We start from the raw sequence: 22,705 nt of genomic DNA, 5'->3' as shown, positions 1-22,705 counted from the left end.
ATGAGTTAGGGTCTCTTTAGGTGGTGACCAAGGATTCTCTTTGTCAAGATGCTATATTTAAGTGCCAAAGGTTCTTTCTTTTTCTTTCTTTCCTTCCTTCTTTCCTCCCTCTGCCCCTCCCTCCCTCCCTCTTTCTCTTCCCCTCCTCCTCCTCCTCTTTCCTCTCTCTCTCTCTCTCCCCTTTCTTTCTCTCTCTCCTTTCTTTCTTTCTCTCTCTCTATCTCTCTGTCTCCCTCTCCCTCTCTCCTTTCTTTCCTTCTTTCTTTCTCTCTCTCTCTCTCTTTCTCTTTCTTTTTTTTTGTTTCTTTTTCTTGAAGCCCTAGACATAATACTTTTCTTTGTTTTCTAGAAATCATGGTGATAAGTAACAGTCTACATGCAGGTAATTCTTGATTATAATAAAAAGCATAAAATTGGTGAGGTTAACTGAAGACAGAAATTATGTGCAGGGAGATAATTGCACATAGATTATAGAATTCCAATGTATCCTCTTTTTTGTAAAAAGTATTTCAAGTCAAATATCTTTTGATTCTATAAACTTTTGTCTCCTTCCCAAAACTGACCAGAGTTGATCTTCCTGGATCCTTGAGAAGTCTGAATTTCCCATCTTGCAATTAGTTTATTTTCTTGTACTGGCCTTCTGTCTCCTGCCTACCTCAACATCATGTCTATTTTTTCTCCAGAGTGTACTGTAATGAAAAGATCCATTTTATTCTCTCCTGCTTCCCCCTAAATAGTTACGGTTCCTCTTAATCTACTTTACTTGCTACAGTATACCAAAAACATTTGATATTTCCTGGAGAAGTCAGAGAGGTACCTCTTGTATGCCCAGTAGACAAGAACTATTGTAGTATGCTGTTTAGTTTTGTTTTGTTTTGTTTTGTTTTGCTCCCAGAGTTTTTTGCTTTAGGGTACATGCATTCACCAAAAGGACAGAGACAAAGAGACAGAAAGTGAGAAATCACCCCCCCAGAGGGGATGACCACACCGCAATCCCTTCTCCTCCATTCTCCTCTCAGGATCTTAGGCATGCACACACACACACTCCCAGTGTGAGTTTAAGCCACTGGATCTGAGACTACTACATGGGAGTCCAGCGACATAGCCATTGTGCCAACTGCTGACCCCGACTATTGTAGTATGGTCCTTTAAGATATCCAGAGCAACAGTGCGTGTGATGATTGAAAGATACTCAAGAAGGGAGTTCTTCATCTCATTCATTCATTCATTCACATTTTAGGCATTGGGGTCTATGATCTAGCACCACTGTACATCTCCTCAAAAGGAGAAGGCAATGTTAGTAATGTGTTTTACAGTCTTCCTTTAAATAAAGAAGAGAACATTTCTATTGGGTAATATTAAAACATTTATTTCCACATGCACTTGCTTTAACCAGCTTGAACAAATTAGTTATTCCCAGTAAATTATTCTCATTGGCAACTCTGTAATAAAAGATTCTAGATATTGTACATTTTCCTCACTGGCATTATAATTTTTATTTCAGAATCTCAGTAATCGAATATTCATTATCTAGTTATAATTAAAATGCATGATTCCCTTAAGAATGCTTATGACTATTTAGATGAATATGAACTTTATTAAAGGAATTAAATTAGGAGATTAAAATTATTCAAAGGGCATAAACTTTATTTTTAAAAGAACTGCAAAACTGCAATACTGAGGGAAAAAACGAGAATAGGGAAGGCAACATAAAAGAGGTAAAAAAGAAACAGACACAAAACAGATCAATACCTGATATGCTAGGATGGGGAGATAAATATAAAATTAATTAAACTATCCTGTTGTGGAAAAAAATTAGGCATGAGAAAACTAGTAATCTATATGTTCCTTAAAGATTAGAATTAGGACTTAGTAGTTTTTGTGTTTCCCACCAGGCCAATGGTAGTGTCTAGAACCCAGCAGACACTCGATAGATATTTATTGAATGAATAAGGAGACAAATTCTGCCTGAAAGTTATAAAAAGTATGTTCTTAAATATTTTTTCAAGTTAGTTTGTAGAAATGGTGTTTAAATAAATTCATGCTTGGGTCTTGTTAGAATGTGTGCATTTAATTAGAATGCTAGTTTATGTGCTCTGCGAATCAATTCTGAGGCCATGCTGCAATCCCTCCTCCTCCATTCTCTTGACAGGATCTTGGGCATGCACATGTGCTTGGCGTGAGTTTAAGCCACCGGGTCCAGGACTCGAACCATGATCGACTTTATGGGAGTCCAGCAACATAGCCATTATGCCAACTGCTGGTATTGACATGATCTTTTCTGAAGAAGGCGATATTGCAATGAGGACAAAAAATTATAAAACCTATTGTATTATGAGAGACAGGGTTTTGTTGGTCATGTGACTTTACCCAAAATAAAGATACCTGGTAGGAAAGTACTTCAGAGACAAAGAGATAAATATTTGAAACCAGAAAGGTCCTAGAAAATTCACAATCTATGCCAACCATAACTATATTATCCATCTAAGTAAATTGCTTGGGAGCCCAGAGAAAGATGCAATTAATTCATATTTCAGGGGTGAAGGCAAATTTTGTAGAATAGATGAAAGGTAGATAAGGCCTTGAGGGTAAGTAGGATCTTATTAGGCAGGGAGAAGAGGCAGGACCTCCCATAAAAAATAATAGCATGTGCAAAAAGAAGAAAGTATAAAAGGAAGCAATATTGAGAAATAAGTGGTTTGTACATCAAAATCACACACACATAGTCTATATGCATGGAACCCATGAAATGTTTAAAGATAACTTGAGTTCATAAGCATTAAACATTGACATGGACACTAGAGACAAAGTTGAAGGAAAGCATGGGAGGGGAAGAGCATAGAAAAGGAAATCTGAGGGGGAAATAGAGAGGTAAGACATTTGTGGGACACACATACAGTTTATTATCTGTTGGTGAGGATGTGTATAGTATTCTCAAATGGGCTGGACTGAGGTGTATATCATGCTGGGTAAAGTCTCTTTAAAATGTGAATGATGTATAGCGATTGAATGTATAAATAATAATAATAATGGGAAAAAACAGATAACTTGAGTTCCTATTGTGAAGAAACCTGGAATGAGAATTTTCACTTTGTCCTAGAGAGCAAATGATAAGCCACCAATGCTTTTCTGTCTTGAGCTATAATTTCATAGAGGGAAGTGTGCAAAGCTTCACTGGGCAACTCATTTTACATATTAGTACACACATGAAATCACTGCCCAGACCAAGATATAGTACATGATCAGCTCGCTAGCTCCCTTGAACCCAATCCCAGTTAATCCCCCCAAAGATAATTGCTATTCTGACTTTTATTACTTGAGATCATTTTTGCCTGGTTTTGGTCATCATGTAAGTAGTATTCAACATACACATTTTTGTATCTGACTTTTTTCTTCAACATTATGTTTTAGAGATTTGTGATATTTTTCCATGTACTCATAATTTGTTTTATTTCATTTTATATTATTATTATGTGAACATATCACATTTCATTTGTCATTCCACTGTTGATGGATATCTGGGCTGAATAGCTTCTCAATATTTTTTTCCCTAAGGAAGAAAAGTTAATTTACTAGGCTTTATCATAGTACCTGAGTAACACACACACTATGTCTGAGTGGTTGGAACAAGCATACAGCAGCAAGCATCACATCCATAATTGAGACGCTAAAGACTCACCAGAGTTCTCTTTCTATCTCTGAATCTCATCTATTACATTCTAAAACTTTGGAAAGGATTCCTATTAAAACTGCATTTGGTAAGTCATGGACTACCAAAAACTATACCTCATAGATTGGTATAATGCAAAACATTACTTCTCAGATATTAATATATATGCTGAAAAAATGTTTCTTTCCCAGGAATCTGTGTTAAGCTAAGTTAAATATATATTATTTGATATAAGGATTTTTGTGTTTTTATAATATGATTTGGTATTTTGGGTCTTCAAGAGTGAAATATGAAATATGTATTAGGTTGTCGGGAAAGTCATGACACATTTTAGCATAGAAAAATACATCATGACTTTCCTGACCACCTAATATATCACTCCCACACTTAGGAAGCCAAACATCTTTTTTTTCTCTGATAAACTTATTATTACTTCCTAAAATTAATATTTTTTAAAACTCAACATATATGTATATACACACACATACACACACACCTGGGGCCAGACAGTGGCACAGCCTTGCAAGTTTGTGTCCAGAGACTTCCCTAAGCTGTGCCAGGCACAGTATAGTCCGGTCTAACTGGGGCTAGGAGTGGATCATGCTACAAAGACTGTGTTGGGGGTGCTCTCTCTTTCTCCTCCCTCTCTCTGAATCACTTTCTTTCTTTCCCCATATGTCTCTCACTCATGGAATAAATAAATAAACTTTAAAAAGTTTTGTATAACTGGGCCAGCAGGTGGCATGGTGGATAAGTCACTGGACTCCCACATGGCCAACTACAGTCCAAGCGCTAGACCTGGTGGCTTGAAAAATCACAGCAGGGAGGGGTGTGTGCATGCCCAAAGTCCCAAGAGGAGAATGCAGGAAGAGGGATTACAGCATGGCTATTGCCCCCTGGGGGTGGCGAGGTCTTTCTCACTTTACCTCTCACTGCCTGTTTGTGTCTCTCCAGTGAGTGCAAGTACCCTATGGTAAAAACATAAATAAATATATATTTAAGAATTATAGAATAAATAATGTGCTCTTGAAATTATTGTGTGAAAGCCCTAATTCTCAATATGGCTGCATTTGGGATAGAGCCTTTAAGGGAGTAATTATGGTTAGATGAGGTCAGATGGATGGAACCCTAATCCAGTATTACCAGTGCCCTTCTAAAACAAGGCAGAGACATGAGAGAGCTCTCTCTCTCTCTCTCCTGTATGCACAGAGGAATGGCCTCATGAGGACACAGTGAGAAGGTGACACTCAGCAAGCCAAGGACAAAGCCCGCATTTGGGATAGAGCCTTTAAGGGAGTAATTATGGTTAGATGAGGTCAGATGGATGGAACCCTAATCCAGTATTACCAGTGCCCTTCTAAAACAAGGCAGAGACATGAGAGAGCTCTCTCTCTCTCTCTCTCTCTCTCTCCTGTATGCACAGAGGAATGGCCTCATGAGGACACAGTGAGAAGGTGACACTCAGCAAGCCAAGGACAAAGCCCTCACCAGAAACCAGCTCTACTGACACCTTGATCTTGGACTTTTAGAAGAGTGAAGAAAATGCATGTTATTTAAGCCACATGGTCTGTGATACCATGCTATGGCAGCCCAAGCAGACTAATAACAGCATTCTCGAAGTAAATTCGATCAGTCATCAAAATTTTGTGAAACTCAAGGGAATGACTAAATCCTCCACAGGTCTGTTTGCGTAGCTCTCCTTTTTCTGTTTTCAGATTATTTGCAAACTGGATACTCTGCCCCCTAAGAAGCATCTGGCAGTTTTTCCTCAGGATCCTCCTAAGAGAAAAAAATAAATTCACAGGAACAAGACACTCACATACTTTATTCACGCCATGTGGCTAAACTGAGTTTTGCATTGTTCAAGAACTGCATAGCCCTACAAGCTCAGGCCCCTCACTTTTTTCTTTGATGGTATTTGCTATCCCTCAATTAATTATGATGGATTTTTATTGCCTCCCTTCTGAAGGGAGGATTTATATGTCTCTTAATTTGTGTAGGTTGACTGCATCATAAATGGTTCCCCCTCTAAATTACGAAGTAAGTTTGCCAATAGAGATGACCTTGTTTATTAAAATCTAATTAACTAAAGTTTTAGGATGTCCCTGAGCGGGTTACTCAATTTCTGTTTTTCTCCAAACCCAATCAAGATCAAAGATCCAGCTGACTGCTATAACTGCAAAGCTCAGAACCGCACTGTGAAATTATCTAGTTAGTTCTTCTTTGAATCATTCTCCAGGGGTGCAGACCCAAAAATCTTTTCCTAAAATACATTGGCCAGTATCTTTTAGAAAAGCTATGTGCTTGATTATTTATGATTCTAAAAGAGAGTCCCAGGTGCTCTTCATTCAAATGATGCTCACACGTAACTTGTATTTCTCGGCAGTGGTCAGAACATTCCTAATTATGTGCCAATTTAATTCATCCTCTGGACAAAGTTATTTGCTATCTGTATATATAAGGCAGTAATATTCATGACTTTCTGCTGCCAAGCTTGGAATATAATGTTGGCAAACTGATTGTAGACATATGTAATAAAAAGTAATTAATTGATTTAGTTCCCATTCTACATTAAAAAATGAATAAATAAATAACTCCTAAAAAACTCCTAACACTGAAACTTCTCTGGTGTCTGTGCCATTCCTTCTTCCCTTTTTCATTCCAACTTCAAAACAAAGGTTTAAGGCTGGTCTCTACTTTCTCATTTTCCATTTAATTATCGACTGTTGAACTTTATTACTCTGCTAGAACTCTGAGATATGTCTATCAAGGGTCTCCATATTGACACAGCTGATGGGCACACTAATTTTTTGATATCAAACATTTTGCAACATATGACATAATTGACTGCTTTTTTTTTCTCTCCAAAGCTCTCTATTTTTTTTTTTTTTTTTTTTTTGGTTTATAGTCCACATAACTTTAGGGCACTCCCTTCCAAATTCTAGATAATTTATTTTTAATTTCCTTGGTTCATCCTTCTTCATTGATGCTTGAGATTTATAGCAATCTTAAGCTCTTTACTTGGCTGTCTCCCGACTTGCAGTTGTCCCAGTTACTGAGAGATGTTTGGAAATATGAATTGGACCATCTCATCTTGGAAAGTGAGTGCTTTTCATTATTGTAGCCAAGGTGCCTTTTTCAGATGTTTACATGCCATAGCATCTTGGAGCTATTGATAACATAAAAACAAATATTGATCATCTTAAGGACCTTACAGAATTCAGAGATGGGTAAAAGAAACCACTTCCACCTTCAAACAAGTTCTTTGTGCTTACAGGGGAGCAAAACCCCTGCTGAGATGAAGTGAGAGTGACGAAGTATGTCAAAGATGATGTGCTGCTTGTAGAGAAAAAATTGTGGTTGTAATCAATAGGAGAATCGTTTATATGGATTTGTGTTACTTGGAGGGACTCTAGAAACAGCAACAGAGCAGAAAAAGCAATGCTCTTAGATGAAAATAAAATACTTGTATTGAAAAATAGCACCTTTTAAGATGGTCACATAAAATAAAAAGTTAAGGTATATTGTACATCCTTCTGAGACCCAGTGTGTCAATACCTAGGGTCTTTTGAGCAGACCAAATTCTTTAAATAAAGGGAGTGGAGCATCTGATTCTTATCTTTCCTGATTGTATAGGCCCATGGAAATCATGAAACAATACTTTACACAAAGAATAAGTTAGATAAAAGTTTGATGTTATAAAAATTGACTAGGTTTAGAATTTTTTTCTGATCATAGAAGACATACTTTGTTTTCTCCACGCTATGAACTAGATCAAGTATTCCCACTTTCCAAACCTGACTGTCAGTCTGCTAGTGTTACCCAATCACCTTCCTCAGTGGCATAAGAAAAGCCTAACAATTCCTAGAGACGTCTATAAGACCAACTGGCAATATTTATTTCAAAGTTTTTGGCATGTACTCTCCACCCACACCACCATCAACATCATCATGAACTGAGGGAGCGAGGACTTCAAATGGATGAAGTAGAGACTGGGCCATGTCTCCTGTAGTTGGAGAGACACAAGGACATCTGACTCACAGCAGCCTGGAACATTTCTGTTTAGCTTCAAGGTGAAGGTATATGTTGGCAATGACCTTCTATTCCAGAATTCTGCGAGGAAAGGATGCATGCTTGTGCCCTGTGAACCAGACATGATGTGGAATGAAGTCAGCCATGAGCAGCATTTAAAGGAACCCACTGAAAGACCAAGAGTGAGAAGGGAGGTTAACCATACAAAGGAGGGAAGAGTCATCAGTGATCACATGCATGTGATGTTCTGATTCCTGCATTTGTTTGTTTGTTGCAAATAAATCTTCAAAAATACAGAGAGGACCCACATAATACACCCTAACTTCTATTTTTTATTATTATTTATGTTTAATCACTATACACCTTGACAGTGTACAACATGGCTTTTGCCAGCATGAATACAGTGCATATCAGTTTAGACAAAGACATTATTATCATAGACATTATTTTTAGCAAATAACTTTTTATTTTGTGTCAAATATGCTTTACTTTAACTTTTAAAGATCTATTGGGCCAGTGTAAGGTTAAGGTTTCTTATTGACTGCTTTTGAGATGCCAGGAGTTTTAATTAATTGCTAGAGATGAAAACTCATGGAAATGGCATGAAGGCTACAAATCCCATACTCCCTCTTTGCTAATCATGGAGTCTGTAAGCCTTATATTAGGATATATAAGGAACACTTACTTAAGGAAAATATGAGTGTAGATGGACAAAGTAAAATGGAAATAGTTTAAACTCATTTTTAATCTAGTGAAATAATTTTTCTTCATGATAAAAATAAATGAATTTCATATTATTTAAAGAAAATCAATCCAAATTATTGGGTCATCTGAAAAGTCATGATGTGTTTTTTTCTGTGTTTTTCTAGTATTATTGGGTCATCTGAAAAGTCATGATGTGTGTTTTTCTGTGTTTTTCTAGCACACATGCATCCTGAGTTTTCCAATGACCCAATATTTTAGCAGAACATGAGACATATAAGCATGTATCTTCTCTTTTTAAACTCCAGATATCGGAAATTGACCTGTTTTTTTCTAGCTCAGACACTAACTAGCTGAGTATCTACCAGGCACTGTTTTATTCCTCATCTGTTACTTCTGCAGAATAAGGGTGATAGCTACATAAATCTCCCAAAACAGATGTCGCGTACCATTTTACTAGCTTCTGGGGAAACTGTTTAGGACCATACAGGTTCTTTCCTCAAAGGCCATATTCTACCAAAAAAAAAACCCACTCCATGAAAAATAGGCGTAAGGTTTAATAGCTACATAAATCTCCCAAAACAGATGTCGCGTACCATTTTACTAGCTTCTGGGGAAACTGTTTAGGACCATACAGGTTCTTTCCTCAAATGCCACATTCTACAAAAAAAAACCCACTCCATGAAAAATAGGCATAAGGTTTATAATACATTAAGATAAATTAAGCAATTTACTTTTATATAGATGCAGAGCCAAATTAGGATTTGTCTTTTAAGATCTAAGTCCTGTGCCCTTTTTACTCTATCATATCATTTATATGAGACTTCCAGTTGAATATTACTTTGTACAGAAAAAAATAAAACTTGGATTGCAGAAAGTAATAATGAAAATATTTCAAAAGCAGCCAAGGAACTTCAACATTAAAACTTTGCTCATCTCTCACCAATGATACTAAACACATTCCGATATCTATTTTTAACTTGTGATTGTTCACTTCTATATAAATATAGGATTTCATGTACTTATTCAGTCATGAAGCCAGTCACTTTTAAGGGCCTCCTTGTGTTTATTTTATAAAGTTTCACGAAACAATATATCTGTCCTCTGGGAACTTGCATTCCAGCAAGGCAAATCAAAGAACATTTTTCATAGACTCCCAAAATTGTTACAAGGGCTTTCTGAAAGAGTCTAAACTGAACAGATAATTGTCTAGCTTTCATGAAAGGCCTAAGCTATTCCCACTGAAAAGGAGTAATTGAATCTGTAATTACTTTCATTGCATAGGGGACATAGGCCTAGATTCTAAGATCTAATTGTGATGGTTGTTTTCTAAATTACTCTAATTGCTTTGTAAAGAAACTCTACCTTACATCCATGGAAGAGAACTCCATAACCAGCGGTGACTGAGGGCACCCTGAGAAGTACTTAGAAAGTTCAGCTTCACTGTGTATCAAATGGCTCTTGCTTATTTCACCTTCTGATGATCCAGCCATGCTGAGATAGTTCCTGTGTGTTCTATGAATAAAGGCATTGACTACTGATAAAAAGTGATTTTTATAAATGAGCATACAGGAACTGACTAACCTGCTCCATGTTGAGAGTAGGTCTTCCCTTTGAAGAACATACAGTCACCTTCACATAGTCATTTCAATGATGCCAAAGAGATTCATCCCCTACCTAGTGACAGAGGGTCAGCTCTTTCTCTTTCCAGGGGTAGCTCTTTGTCTTGTCACAAGATAAGATTGTAACAAAACTTAGTTTGAAGAAAATATTAGCCATTTTAGAATCAGGCAGTATCTCATTCTACGAAACAGAAAAGGTGCTCTGATGAACTGAGCAGAGGAGATTAGATTTGTAGGCAGAAAAGGGATGAAGAATGCAAAGACAGGGAAAAGAAAAGCAGACTAGTTATTTCAAAATTACTTTCCATATAGGATTAAAACAGGGAGAACTTACTGATCATGCTGGCTCAGGTAAACTTTGGCCACTTTTGAATGGTTGCTGTGAATGTCCTGTTTTTTGAAGAGCTGGCCAGGATCAAAGTTCAGTTTGGCTAAGGATCACTTAGTACAGGTGATTCCATTCTGCTTTGGTCTGTTCTTGTGGGGCCTAGTTAAAAACCTCAGTCCAGGGAACCAGCAGTTAGCGTAATGGCTATGTCGCTGGACTCCCACGTAGTCGACCGCGGTTCGCGTCCCGGACCCGGTGGCTTAAAACTCACGCCGGGCGCATGTGCGTGCGTGCCCAAGATCCCGAGAGGAGAATGGAGGAGAAGGGATTGTGGCGTGACCATCCCCCCTGGGGGGTGATTTCTCGCTTTCTGTCTCTAATGTCTCTCTCTGTCTGTCTGGCGAGCGCACGCGCCCTATAGCAAAAAAACCCCAAAAAAAAAAAAAAAAAAAAAAAAAAAAAAAACCTCAGTCCAAAACATAGCCTTCAAGAACCAGTCTCATTAAGACATTGTTTCTAAACCTGGATAGTGGAAAAAAATTGTTTGTCACCTTATTTTCTGAACATGGGTATTAGTAGGGACCAGTACAGAGGGAAGGTGGGGCATTCTTTTCTAGTTAAGAGAAAAGCAGTAGGGTACATCTCCAAAAAGGAAAAGATTCAGAAATACGGAGTTGAGGATAAAAAGAAAAAAATTCTCATTTACTTCAAAAATATTTAAGTAGAATGCCTTGGCTTGACTCTACAGGTTTCCTGCTCTTTCTTACGTAACATTAGATTAAAAGTTTAAAACAGTTCAATATATTTGGTTTTATACCTATCATATGGTAGGTAGCATCTCATTCCTGGGTAGTAGAGTCGGTTTCGCCTTGTGTAATGAATGTGATTCTGAATCTGAGAATCAAAATTTATCAGACACAAATGTTGTTCCAGTCCATTCTGTTGCTGATAATAGAAATGTCTGAGTCTGGGTAATTTAAGGGAGCAGAGATTTATTCAGCTCAAGGTTCAGAAGTTCAAGGTCCAGGGGCAGCATCTGGGGAGATTGTTCTTGCTGATAGGGAGTCCCGAGACACCAGACCGTGGCAGAGGTCAGGAAAGCATGCAGAGCGAAGCATGTCTGTCTCTCTCATTCTCTCTCCTTACAAGCCAACCGGGACTTGATCACAGGGACCCCATCCCATGTCTAATCACTTCCCAAAGGCCCCACCTTTCAATGCTACATTACTAAGTCTTCACCTCTCTCCACCATCACAGTGGCTCAGCGAACGTTAACACATGAATCTGGGGGAGAGAGGGCACAATGGAACAATCGCACCTGTGCATCTTGTGTCCTTGGACCTGCAAAACCTGTTTGCAAAGTTACGAGGATCAAATGAGATCATTCAAGGGAAAACACTGTGAATATTTTAGACTCTATACACCTATCAGTGATTTATATACTTTTTAATTTAAGGGATGGAAAGAATAAGAACAATGAAAAAAATCCTTTAATTAAAATAGCTAGAAATCAATGAAAAATCTTTAGTGCAAGTTAGTAAATGACAATGTTCCAGGAAAACTTTTGCCAGTTTTTACTTTTTGACCTACTTCCTTAATACATGCTGTGGAAAAAGTACATTGTGTCTGAAAACAGCTCTTAGGAGGCAGAAAAGATGGAGAGAAAAGATACAAGGATTTATAGGTAAAATGAACATAATTGTCTAAACCAAAAGTACAAAAAAAGATTCCAGAAGGTTTAGAAATAGTCCTTGCAATGAAAAAAAAAATTTTTTTGGAGAGGTTTTTGCTATAGGGCACGTATGTTCACCAGACAGACAGAGAGACAGAGAGATAGAAAGCAAGAAATCAACCCCCGGGGGAATGGCTATGCGGCAATCTCTTCTCCTCCATTCTCCACTCAGAATCTTGGGCAAACATGCACATGCGCCCAGCGTGAGTTTTAAGTCACTGGGTCCGGGACTCGAACCGCAGTCAACTACATGGGAGTTCAGCAAGATAGCCATTTTACGGTGACTGCTGGTCCTGCGATGAAAATTTGATGCTAAAATCGTTGCCATTTGGGAATATTAAAATTGCAAATGGTGACAGTTGAACAGAATTTTACTATTCAGCATGACCTGGGAAACCAAGGATACATACTTCTCTATGAATGAAGAGCAGTGGCTGTTTTAAATTTAGCTGCGGATTATGACAGGTGTTCCAGGATGTGAAAGAGAGAGATTCTAAATAGAGAATGCAGACTGGAGCACAGGTGAAGTTTGTAGAATAGTCTGTGCCATTTTAAAGCCTGACCCCTGTTAAAGAATGTTTATGGGCATTAAGGTTGAGGAGAGCAGACTGAACAGGATGCTTCGACATCCTACCTGGGAAGCACAATATGTAAATATTGATATAAATTTCAAAACCAAGGTAAAACCCTTTGAAAAAGGAGTCAAAGATGATTTTGCAGTTCCAGGTACATGATCACAAAGGAGAAGGTTCTAAAGTCAGGAAATATACACTTCATAGTTCCACAACCTGGTATTTTCAGTGAGATATCTGAAAAGGAATGATGTCTCCATTGCCAATTGGCATTTGCAGCTCTCTGCAGTTCTTTTTTAAAAGAGTAACTTTATTGAGCTATCATTTACATACCATAGTGTTCACTCATTTTAAATTTGAGAATTTTTAGTAAATTACTGAGTTGTGCAAAATTACCACAATCCTGAGATAGATAGATAGATGATAGATACATACATAGATAGGTAGATACATAGATAGATAGATAGACAGATAGATAGATATCAACCTTTTTACTCCTGTAGGAATACAGTTTACCATTAACCTTTAATTTCCATCCCCAGCCCTCTGGGAACGAGTAATCTACTTTCTGTCTTTGTAGATGTGCCTTTTCTGGACATTTCATATAAATGGAATGATAGAATTTGTTGTCTTCTGTGTATGACTTATTTCACTTAGTAAAATGTTATTGAGGTTTATTCATTATTTTGTATTGCTGAGTAAATATTGTATTGCATGCATTTGCCATGTTTATTTGTCCGTTCACTCACTGATGGACATTTGGGATATTTCCGCTTTGATGCTGATATGAATTCTTTTGTAAACATATGCTTTCATTTCTCTTGATGCCTAGGAGTGAAATTATTGAATCATATATCTATGTTTAGCTGTGTAAGAAATTGAAAAGCTGCTTTCAAAGTGACCACACCATTTTACCTTCTCACTGCTGATGTACAATGATTCTGGTTTCTCCAGATCTTCGCCAACACTTGTTATCATCCATCTTTTCTGATTATGCTATTTCAGGAGATACAAAGTAGCATCTATTTCAGTACAGCTGCAATTGCATTTTCCTAGTGACTAATAACATTAAATATCTTCCCTTATATTTCTTTCACATTTCTGCAGCTCGTCGTGAGACATCTTCTCTAGCTAAAACTGAATTATTTCTAACAGGTGGGATGGAATTGCTTGAAAGTGCACATAATATAATTTGTAAAGGGTAACCAAAGCACCTGTACAGCTTCAGAAAGGGAAAGTTCTTCTCTGCTAGAATTATAGTGTAGACTTACAGTATGATAACTTCACAACATCTGCTAGAAAAGTAAGTTCACAACTATAAAAACTTAGAATGTTAGTTTACTTTAGTTTTTTGTTTTTTGTTTTTTTCTCCCCACTGAGCTTAGAACAAGCCTGAACTGCCTGCAGGCTTGTTGACTTTCTCAGCAGGATGAGAATGCAAGCAAGGGAAAAACAGCAGAGTAGGGCAGAATTCTTGGCAAATAGTACCGACGTGAACTAGCAGTAACGCCAGGTTAGAGAAGCAAAACCCGCAGAATCAAATTTTAATGGAGTAACAATGCTAGTAGCTTATGCAAGGGTCTGAGTTTAAAGCCTATTTAAAATGCATGATAGAATTTTTCTAATGTACAAGCCCAATAACAGATGTAATTAGCTCATTATGCTAACGTGATAAATAGTTACTGAGTATCTCCCTAAATTAGATTGACCTCAATCTGCAAGGATCAAAACTTTCAACAAAGGCGTATTTGGCTTCTAAAAACCTCACACATGGCATAAGATGGACGTTGGAAGGTCCCTCTCCAGATTTTTTTTTTTTTTAACTTTACTATAGAGCACTTGAGTTCACTGAAAAGAGAGAGAAAAAGTGAGACTGCACCTCCCAGGAAGGCTGGCCACACCTCAGTCCTTTTCTTCCACTCTCCTCTAGGGATTTTGGAGACAGACACATACACACACATACACATACATACACACACTACTACTACCACTACCCTCCCATGTGTTCTTCAAGCCATACTACTACTACTACTACTACTACTACTACTACTACTACTACTACTACTACTACTACTACTACTACTACCCTCCCATGTGTTCTTTAAGCCACAGGGTCCAGGACTTAAACCATGAAGTCAGTCGTGTGGGATTCAGCCACCTTAACCACCATGCCACTGGCTGGCCCCAGATGATTTTTAAGAAAGTTGTGCAGCAAGATCACCTTAGAAACCACTAGTCAAACCACTTTATTGTTACCCATGAATTTGTTTCCACACCAAGGTAGAGTCCACCAAGTTCCGAGTGTCACACACAGTTGTTTTTTACTTTAAAATCTCTGGAGCCCTATTTAACACTTTCACCAAAAATGATTGAGCAGGTATCTTTTTCTTGTTTTCTCAGCTGACAGCATTTTCCTTGTTTTCCAAGGGTAGCTTAAGAATACCTGAGTGTTGCAGCTATGAGCTATACTTCAACCTATTTTAAATTTCAGTGTATCATAGTTAAAAACCGCAGTTCATGTGTGCACGAGGAGGTTCTAGCGCTCTTTTATGTATAATATGCATTCAGTTGTCAGAAAAATCTCGATACATTTTTGCATAGAAAACCAGAAAAATACGTCATGACTTTCCCAATAAAGTCATGAATATGAGGTGAATGTGAGCAAAACATTGCAGATATCTTGAATTTACAACTCGTGCACATAACCTCAACATTTAGGAGTATGTAAGTGTATCTAACATGGTGCTTTTTCACCTCATCTGTAAATGAGAATTAAAAGATAAGAGACTGTTCATTGACGTAGGTATTTGGGGGTTGGTTATCCTATTTTTCTTTCTCCTCCTTTTTAGTGGAAAGTCCTAGCATGGAATCCAGATAGTCTGGATTGGAATCCAGATTCTACCACTTATGACCTACCACTGGTGACCTTGGCTGAAATATATTCTCTGAGTTTTATTCTTCTTATAAGTAAAATGGAGATAATGTACATTATTAAGTGCACCCAATGAATCACGATTCAAATTTTTCAGTTTTATTGACCAATGATGCAAAAGTTTTAGTAAAACGTGGCTTGTAAATTTCTATTATCCTTGATGCATTCTGCACAATAACTAAATAATGGCTGATTTTAGTGTTAAAAAAATTAGTCCAAGCACACTGAAACTCCGCGTTTATGAGATTGTTGTAAAGATTTAAAAACATATTTCCAAATGATGAAAGTGTGTAGATGTGTGAATTCCTGTAAGGTTGTGTATGTATCAGTTGTGGCAATAAAATTACCTCATAATTAGAGAATTCCCAAACATTAGTTTCTAAAATGATTTTGGTTTAACACAGATTTCATTATAATGCCGCTGACTTACTCACTTGTGAATAGACTGACAATATCAAATATTGGCAAGGATCTAGAGCACCCTGAATTCTCATACATTGCTGGTGGGGAACTGCCTGAAATTATCCAATAACGCTAAACATCTATGTACCTCATGACCCAGCACTTTTGATTTTAGGTAAATACTCAATGTAAATGAATGTGAATAAGTAACACATTTATAGATAGGAATGCTCACAGCAGCTTTATTCCCAACAGCCAAAAACTGGAAACAGCCCAAATGATGATAACAAGAGAATGTTCATTTTCACTGTTGAGTAATACTATGCTCTTATTAATATAACATCTTTTACTCGAAATACTTTTAATTGCCAAAGGGCACATACAGAGACAGAGAAACAGAAAGCAAGAGGGATAAAGCACCTCACCATGGAGTGTTGTCATGCCACAACCACTTTGCCATTTTCCCATCCAATTGAATTTGGGGCATGTCCTTACCCTGGTATGTTTTTCAGGCCACCAGAGTCAGAATTTATACTGCAGTCAGTCATGTGGGATCTGGTTCCCTTAACTACTAGGCTATGGGACTAGCCCCAGATATTTTGAGTAAACAGTTTGGATGACTCTCACAGATAGAGTTAAGTAAAAGGACACAGGCATGGGACCATCAGATGGTGTGGCAGTTATGTGGCTGGACAACCAAATGATCAACCACAGTTTGAGTCCTGGACCCAATGGCTTCAAAATCAGGCTGTGTGTGTGTGTGTGTGTGTGCGCGCGCGCGCGCACGCACGCGCGTACATTCCCAAGATCCCAGGAAGAGAATGGAGGAGAAAAGAACACAGCCATCCTCTCAGGGTGTGTGTGTGTGTGTGTGTGTTGGGGGGGGGTGACTTCTTACTTTCCTCCTGTTTCTGTCTCTCTCTCCACTGAGTACACACACCCTAAGGCAAAAACTTCTTTTAAAAAAATGAAGTACAGGGAACCAGCAGTTAGCGTAATGGCTATGTCGCTGGACTCCCATGTAGTCGACCGCAGTTCGCGTCCTGGACCCGGTGGCTTAAAACTCACGCCGGGCGTGTGTGCGTGCGTGCCCAAGATCCCGAGAGGAGAACGGAGGAGAAGGGATTGCAGCGTGACCATCCCCCCTGGGGGGTGATTTCTCGCTTTCTGTCTCTAATGTCTCTCTCTGTCTGTCTGGCGAGCGCACGCGCCCTATAGCGAAAATCTCTCCAAAAAAAAAAAAAATGAAGTACACAGACACATAAAAATGCACATGATTCTATTTATATAAAAGACGAAGAACAGGTAAGACTGTTCTATGATATCAATTCAAAGAGTCATGGTTACCTTCGAGGAAAGTATACAGACTAGACGGGGAAATGAAAGTGTTTCTGGGGTGCTGAAGATACCCTAAATCACTATCTGGGCCATGGTTGTGTATATGGGGGGAAAGGTCTTCAATAGTTCATGGAAAATTTATATTATTAAATATATATATATACATGGACTTCAAGGTTTTTTGCAACAAAATAAACTCATACTTTAGTTTCATTTTTCTGTGGACCTTTGCAGTTTCTTTGTGTATGCATGCATATATACGTATCTGTACATATGAAAATCCATTGCACATACCTTTCAGATTTTCATAATCATTACTCATTATGCAATGTTACAGAGATTCTACCCCTCAAATGCCTTGTTTTTATTAAACTATCCATACTATCTTATAAATGCTGGAACAGTTAAACACTGAGAGCCCCACACATTGTCTCTCCCCACCAGATTAAATGCATTGAAGTTTAAATGGTTTCTTTCCATTTATTTTCAATATATATTCTTTTCCTCCTTTCCTAACCCACACTCAACTTTGGAGACCTGAGTTAGCCACAAGATGCCCACAACGAATGATCAGTAGAATATTTGCCCAGTAGATTCTTAGAGTGAAAAAAAATGAACAATGATTAGTTAAAGCAGGAGGGGAAAAGTCTTCCTATAAAGGGTCAAACTGTAAATATTTTAGGCTTTGAGGGCTGCGTGGAGACTACTACAGCTACTCAACTCTGCCATTGCACCCACAGACAATATGTTTCTTTAAAAAGTTGGTATAATGGCTATGTCACTGGACTCCCACGTAGTTGACCATGGTTGGAGTCCTGGACCTGGTGGCTTAAACTCATCCCAGGCTTATGTGTGCGTGCCCTAAATCCCGAGAGGAGAATGGAGGAGAAGGGATTGTGGCATGGCCATCCCCCCCGGTAGGGTGACTTCTCTCTTTCTGTCTCTCTCTGTCTTTCCAACAAGCGCATGCACCCTATAGTAAAAACCTCTACAAAAAAAAAAAAAAAAAAAAAAAAAATGGTGGCTGTATTTTAAAAAGCTGTTATTATAGACACTGACTGAATTTCATATTATTTTCACATCACAAATCATTCTTTTGATTTTTTTCTTTAGCCATTTAAAATGTTAAAATCATTCTTAGTTTTTGGGTCATATGAAAACAAGTGGCAAGATGACTTTGGTTTTCAGGACTGAGTTTGCATAGCCATGAAATGTAGTCATGTGATTCTAAGTGATCATCAACTCAGAGGGTATCTCAGCCCTAAATCCCATAAAAATACACAACATGATTTGATGATGAGTCATCAAATTACAGCATGCTATTAAAGGTGCTTTGACTTACGATCCCTTTAAGAAATAATAATAAATTTAGTGTTTAAAAAACATTAAATATCAAGTTTAATAGCAAAGATTTCATTCTCTCTTTGAACATGATTTTAAGTCATAGAACTTCTAATAAAAGGAAGTGAATTTGCCAAAATTCTACTGAGATGTTTGAGGCCTGGTCATTAGTAGCTATAGTGTCAGTAAGACACCTCAGCAAATGGTGTGGTGGTTGAGTCTCTGGATCCCACAAGGCCAGCCATAGTTAAAGTCCTAGACCTGGTGGCTTGAAAATCACACTAGGCACATACACATATATACCCAAAATCCCAAGAGAGGATGGAGAAAAGATTATGGCATGGCTATCTCCCCAGAGGATGATTTCTCACTTTCCTTTTCTCTATCTCTCATCTCTCTGTTTCCACACACACCATATGGAAAAAAAAAAAAAACTAAAAAAAAAAATGTTTTTCTGCATGATCTTAGTTCTAATATGATAAGCAATCTTAAAAACCTTTATTTTGGATTCTTGAGAACAATTAGATAACTAAGGTATTATAAAGTACATTTGCTCAAGGCCCACTGGCCTAGTCGTGGGCTTCCTTCCTGGGTTCTATGGGTCCTGTCACATAAGGAATGTATGCTCCCTGGCATTCTAGAAGCTCAGAGGAGTAAGTAGCTGCTCCTGACAGCACTGCATTGTCGAGCCAAGCTTCTGCCTGGGTTCCCCTCAGTTCCTGCACTCTTAGCCAAGATATGTGAATGACAAATCTTTAGCCTGATTTTTCAACTGCCTGTCTCATTCTCCTAGAATCCAAAATCATTTCTTTTTCTTTTCTGTGATCAGTTCTATGCAAAAATTCCAAAATCGTTATGTATGTTCAAACTGAACAGGGTAAAAACAAAAATCACCTAAAAAGGGTAAATGTGGGGAATGACCTGACACTGATTTGTACCTCTCACCCATCTAACCCCACATGAGGGTATCCCTCCACCATGGCGGCAGAGAGGGAAGGGGAAGCAACTTCTCTGAGGTAAGTCTGTGGCACACAGGACCGAAAACCACTGCCACACCCAGCTCACCTTGACTCTGCCCCAGGAACATCTGCTGGGTTCTGTGTTCCCTCCTAGAATCAGTACTTGGCTACTAGCCTTGTCTGTTTCCTGCATTGGGGGTGATATGAGGTCGAGTGGGAGACCTGAGAGAAGTATGTACAGAGAACCAAGCGGACCTGAATCTCAGCTCCACTCCTCATTACAGATGGAAATAGATGCTTACTGAGCACCTGGTCCATGCTGGAAACCTCACTAAACTACCTCCGTTGTTAAAGTAAACACGAGGCCAGGGCACAAAAGGTGTCCCTATTTAGCTGATGCACACAGGAAAGATGGCCTCTGAAGGAATTGCTTCAAAGCAATTATTGTTTTTCAGAGGGGGGAGGTTGTTTTATATATTACTGAAGAGGTCAGGTGGACTTTGTTGAACTTGATGCCATGACAACGGCAAGCTCTGCGTGTGTGCTCAGTATTTGGCTACGCTGTGGTCTACGTTCAACCTAGAATGATGTGCAGCAGGTTGGTTGTGAATCTCTGGAAACCAGGGTGTAGGTTCTGTTTTCCAGAAGAGGAAGTTGCTTCTGTGTAATGTGCTGTGAGGCCACCAATAGAAAGCGGGTGGTTTAAGGAATTTCCAGACAGCTACTAAAATGTCATTGTTTATTACACAACGTAAATGATTATCAGAGAAGACCTGTTTCTAACTCAGCTCCCTCATCCTTTCCTGTCTTTCCCTTTGATTCAGGAGGAAGGACGCTGGCTTCTTATCCTACAAAGATCACCTGCCAGTGAGCCAAGTGGTGGTTGGAGATACTGACCGGCAAGGCTCAGAAGCCAAACTGAGCGTGGGTCCCCTGCGTTGCCAAGGAGACAGTAAGTTTGCCAGGCAGCTTCAGCCGGCACTTTCTTATCTCACTGAAATAGTGTGCCCAGGTTCCTCAGAAAGTGCCAGAAAACAGACTTGCTCTTCCATAGCCTCCTACTGAAGCATCAGGTCACACCAGCAGAGCCAAAGGTGGAGCAAGAGAGACTTTAATATGCAGTGGAGAGGGACAGCTGCACAATCTCCAGTACAGGAGGCTCAATTTGGGTATAAAATGTGGCTATCCATCTTCCTATATATTCATATGTACCAAGTTTGCCTACCTGAGTTTATGGTGATATAAATAGCAATGTTAATAGCATAAATGCAGCATTCAACAGCTGTGTTTCCATGGAGTGCCGCTGTTAATGCCATTAGCATGACTATTTATATCACCATAAACGCTGTTTATGGTGATATAAATAGTAGCATTATGGTTTAATGCATCATTGTAAACTTGGATTATGGCCATATAAAGTTTGACATTATTGCTATCAAACTTCATCATCATCAGAGCTTGATGTTCCCTTATAAGCCAAGATTGTTTCTGTAACTACGTCTTGCTTTCAAGAACAGGCACCACAGAAAGGAATTTGGGGCCACTGACTTAGACAGTGGGAGATAAAGGAGTCCCAGCTAATTAAGGGCACCATTAGGATTTTATGTTGTTTGATACCCTTGGTTGTGTTCTATGCGCAGTAGAGGGAATCGGTGACAAGTTGCCATGGGGATTTTGCAATGAATGTCCAGGGCCTCGTTTTCCCTCGTCTTTTCTGTACACGTGATCTGGGTGACTCTCCCGGGAGTTCTGTGTTTTTATGACTGTATGCTAGGCATCGGGAGACCCAGATTTTGGTCCCTGAATAACTGACTGGCCAGGAGACCTCAGGCAAACCCCTTCATTTCATTGGCGCTGGTAATGAGAATACCACCTGCGTCCCAACTCCTCCGGGGGAGGCCATAAAGATTTTAGTGCCTGGATTTGGATTCCTCCTAGCAAAGCACTATGTGAGATGGAGTATTAATACCCCTTGTGTAAATCAACGGAGAATTGGACCTACTCGATAATAAATTATTGCATCCACTCAAAGAGGTGTCCTAAGGAATGTAATGATGCATGCTTAGCACTTTACTGCTGAGTAAATCGTGGCTGTCAGCAATTAAGTCACGCCATGTCCCTAATACAAAAGAGAGACAGAGCTTGTACCTGATTCTTCTATTCCGACTGAGATAATGAAAATGCTACCTGGAACTTGAAAATGGTCAGAAAGAAATTCATCCTGCATTTATCGAACTACGATATTCATTGGTCTAGTCAAGCTTGGGAGAATCATGCAGGAAAAAATTTAATTTCATCTGCTTAAGAAAAAGCTATTGACATAAAATTATAATATGTGATTCCAAATATTCTGAGAGATGGACTATAGTGTGGCTCTAAAATTTGGTGGCTGCTCACATGTGTTGTTGAATGAAAATCAGTATCATTATGAAATAATTACTCATGAACATATAATGGTCAAATAGTCCTGACTTATCAATTCTAATTCTGAAGTTAGCTTTGAATTAGAATTCCTAAGTAATTAATTACCACAGTACACTTATAAAAATCCCACTTTTGCAAACTTTAATGACCATTTTAAAGATCCCAGCAATATTAAATATGATCATTTAGGCTGGAATATGTTAACAGTTTATGGTTAATATTAGGTTGTTTTCTCCCTGTAAATCAGTCTTCAGAAAAGATACATTGTGAATCTGTTATTTGTCTAGCACTTTACTATATACCCTGAAGAATAACAAAAAGATGTTCAAACCATGTTTTGAGAAATGCATATGAAAAAATACTGGGAAAAACAAAATGGTTTATAATTTAACATTACATTCTATGATATTAAACTATTTCAACCGATGTTCAAGGAAAGTGCAATAGAAGATATAGTTCAGGCAGGGCCAGCAGATGACGTGGAGATTCAGGTGGTTGGATCCCATATGGCCAACAACACAGTTTGAGTTCTGGACTTAGCAACTTGGAAAACACATCGAGTACTTGTGCTTGCTCAAAATTCCAAAAGGAGAGTGGAGGAGAAGGGACTGCAGCAGGGTCATCTCCCCAAGGGGTGCTTTCTCACTTTCT

The 22,705-nt window shown here is 38.5% G+C and overlaps 1 protein-coding gene across 1 annotated transcript in view; it reads left to right on the top strand.

Annotated features, from left to right (window-relative positions):
• CNTNAP2 (contactin associated protein 2) overlaps positions 1 to 22,705 on the top strand; it is a 1,579,711-nt gene that overhangs the window by 1,170,351 nt on the left and 386,655 nt on the right. Inside the window, exon 15 of the mRNA XM_006139900.2 lies at positions 20,455 to 20,582. Within this exon, the coding sequence (XP_006139962.1) occupies positions 20,455 to 20,582 (128 nt within the window). The remainder of the gene's footprint in view (positions 1 to 20,454; positions 20,583 to 22,705) is intronic.

Source organism: Tupaia chinensis, unplaced genomic scaffold, assembly GCF_000334495.1.
Source record: "Tupaia chinensis unplaced genomic scaffold, TupChi_1.0 Scaffold000010_1, whole genome shotgun sequence".
Classification (NCBI taxonomy): domain Eukaryota; kingdom Metazoa; phylum Chordata; class Mammalia; order Scandentia; family Tupaiidae; genus Tupaia; species Tupaia belangeri.
This window is presented reverse-complemented; position numbering and strand designations above follow the sequence as displayed.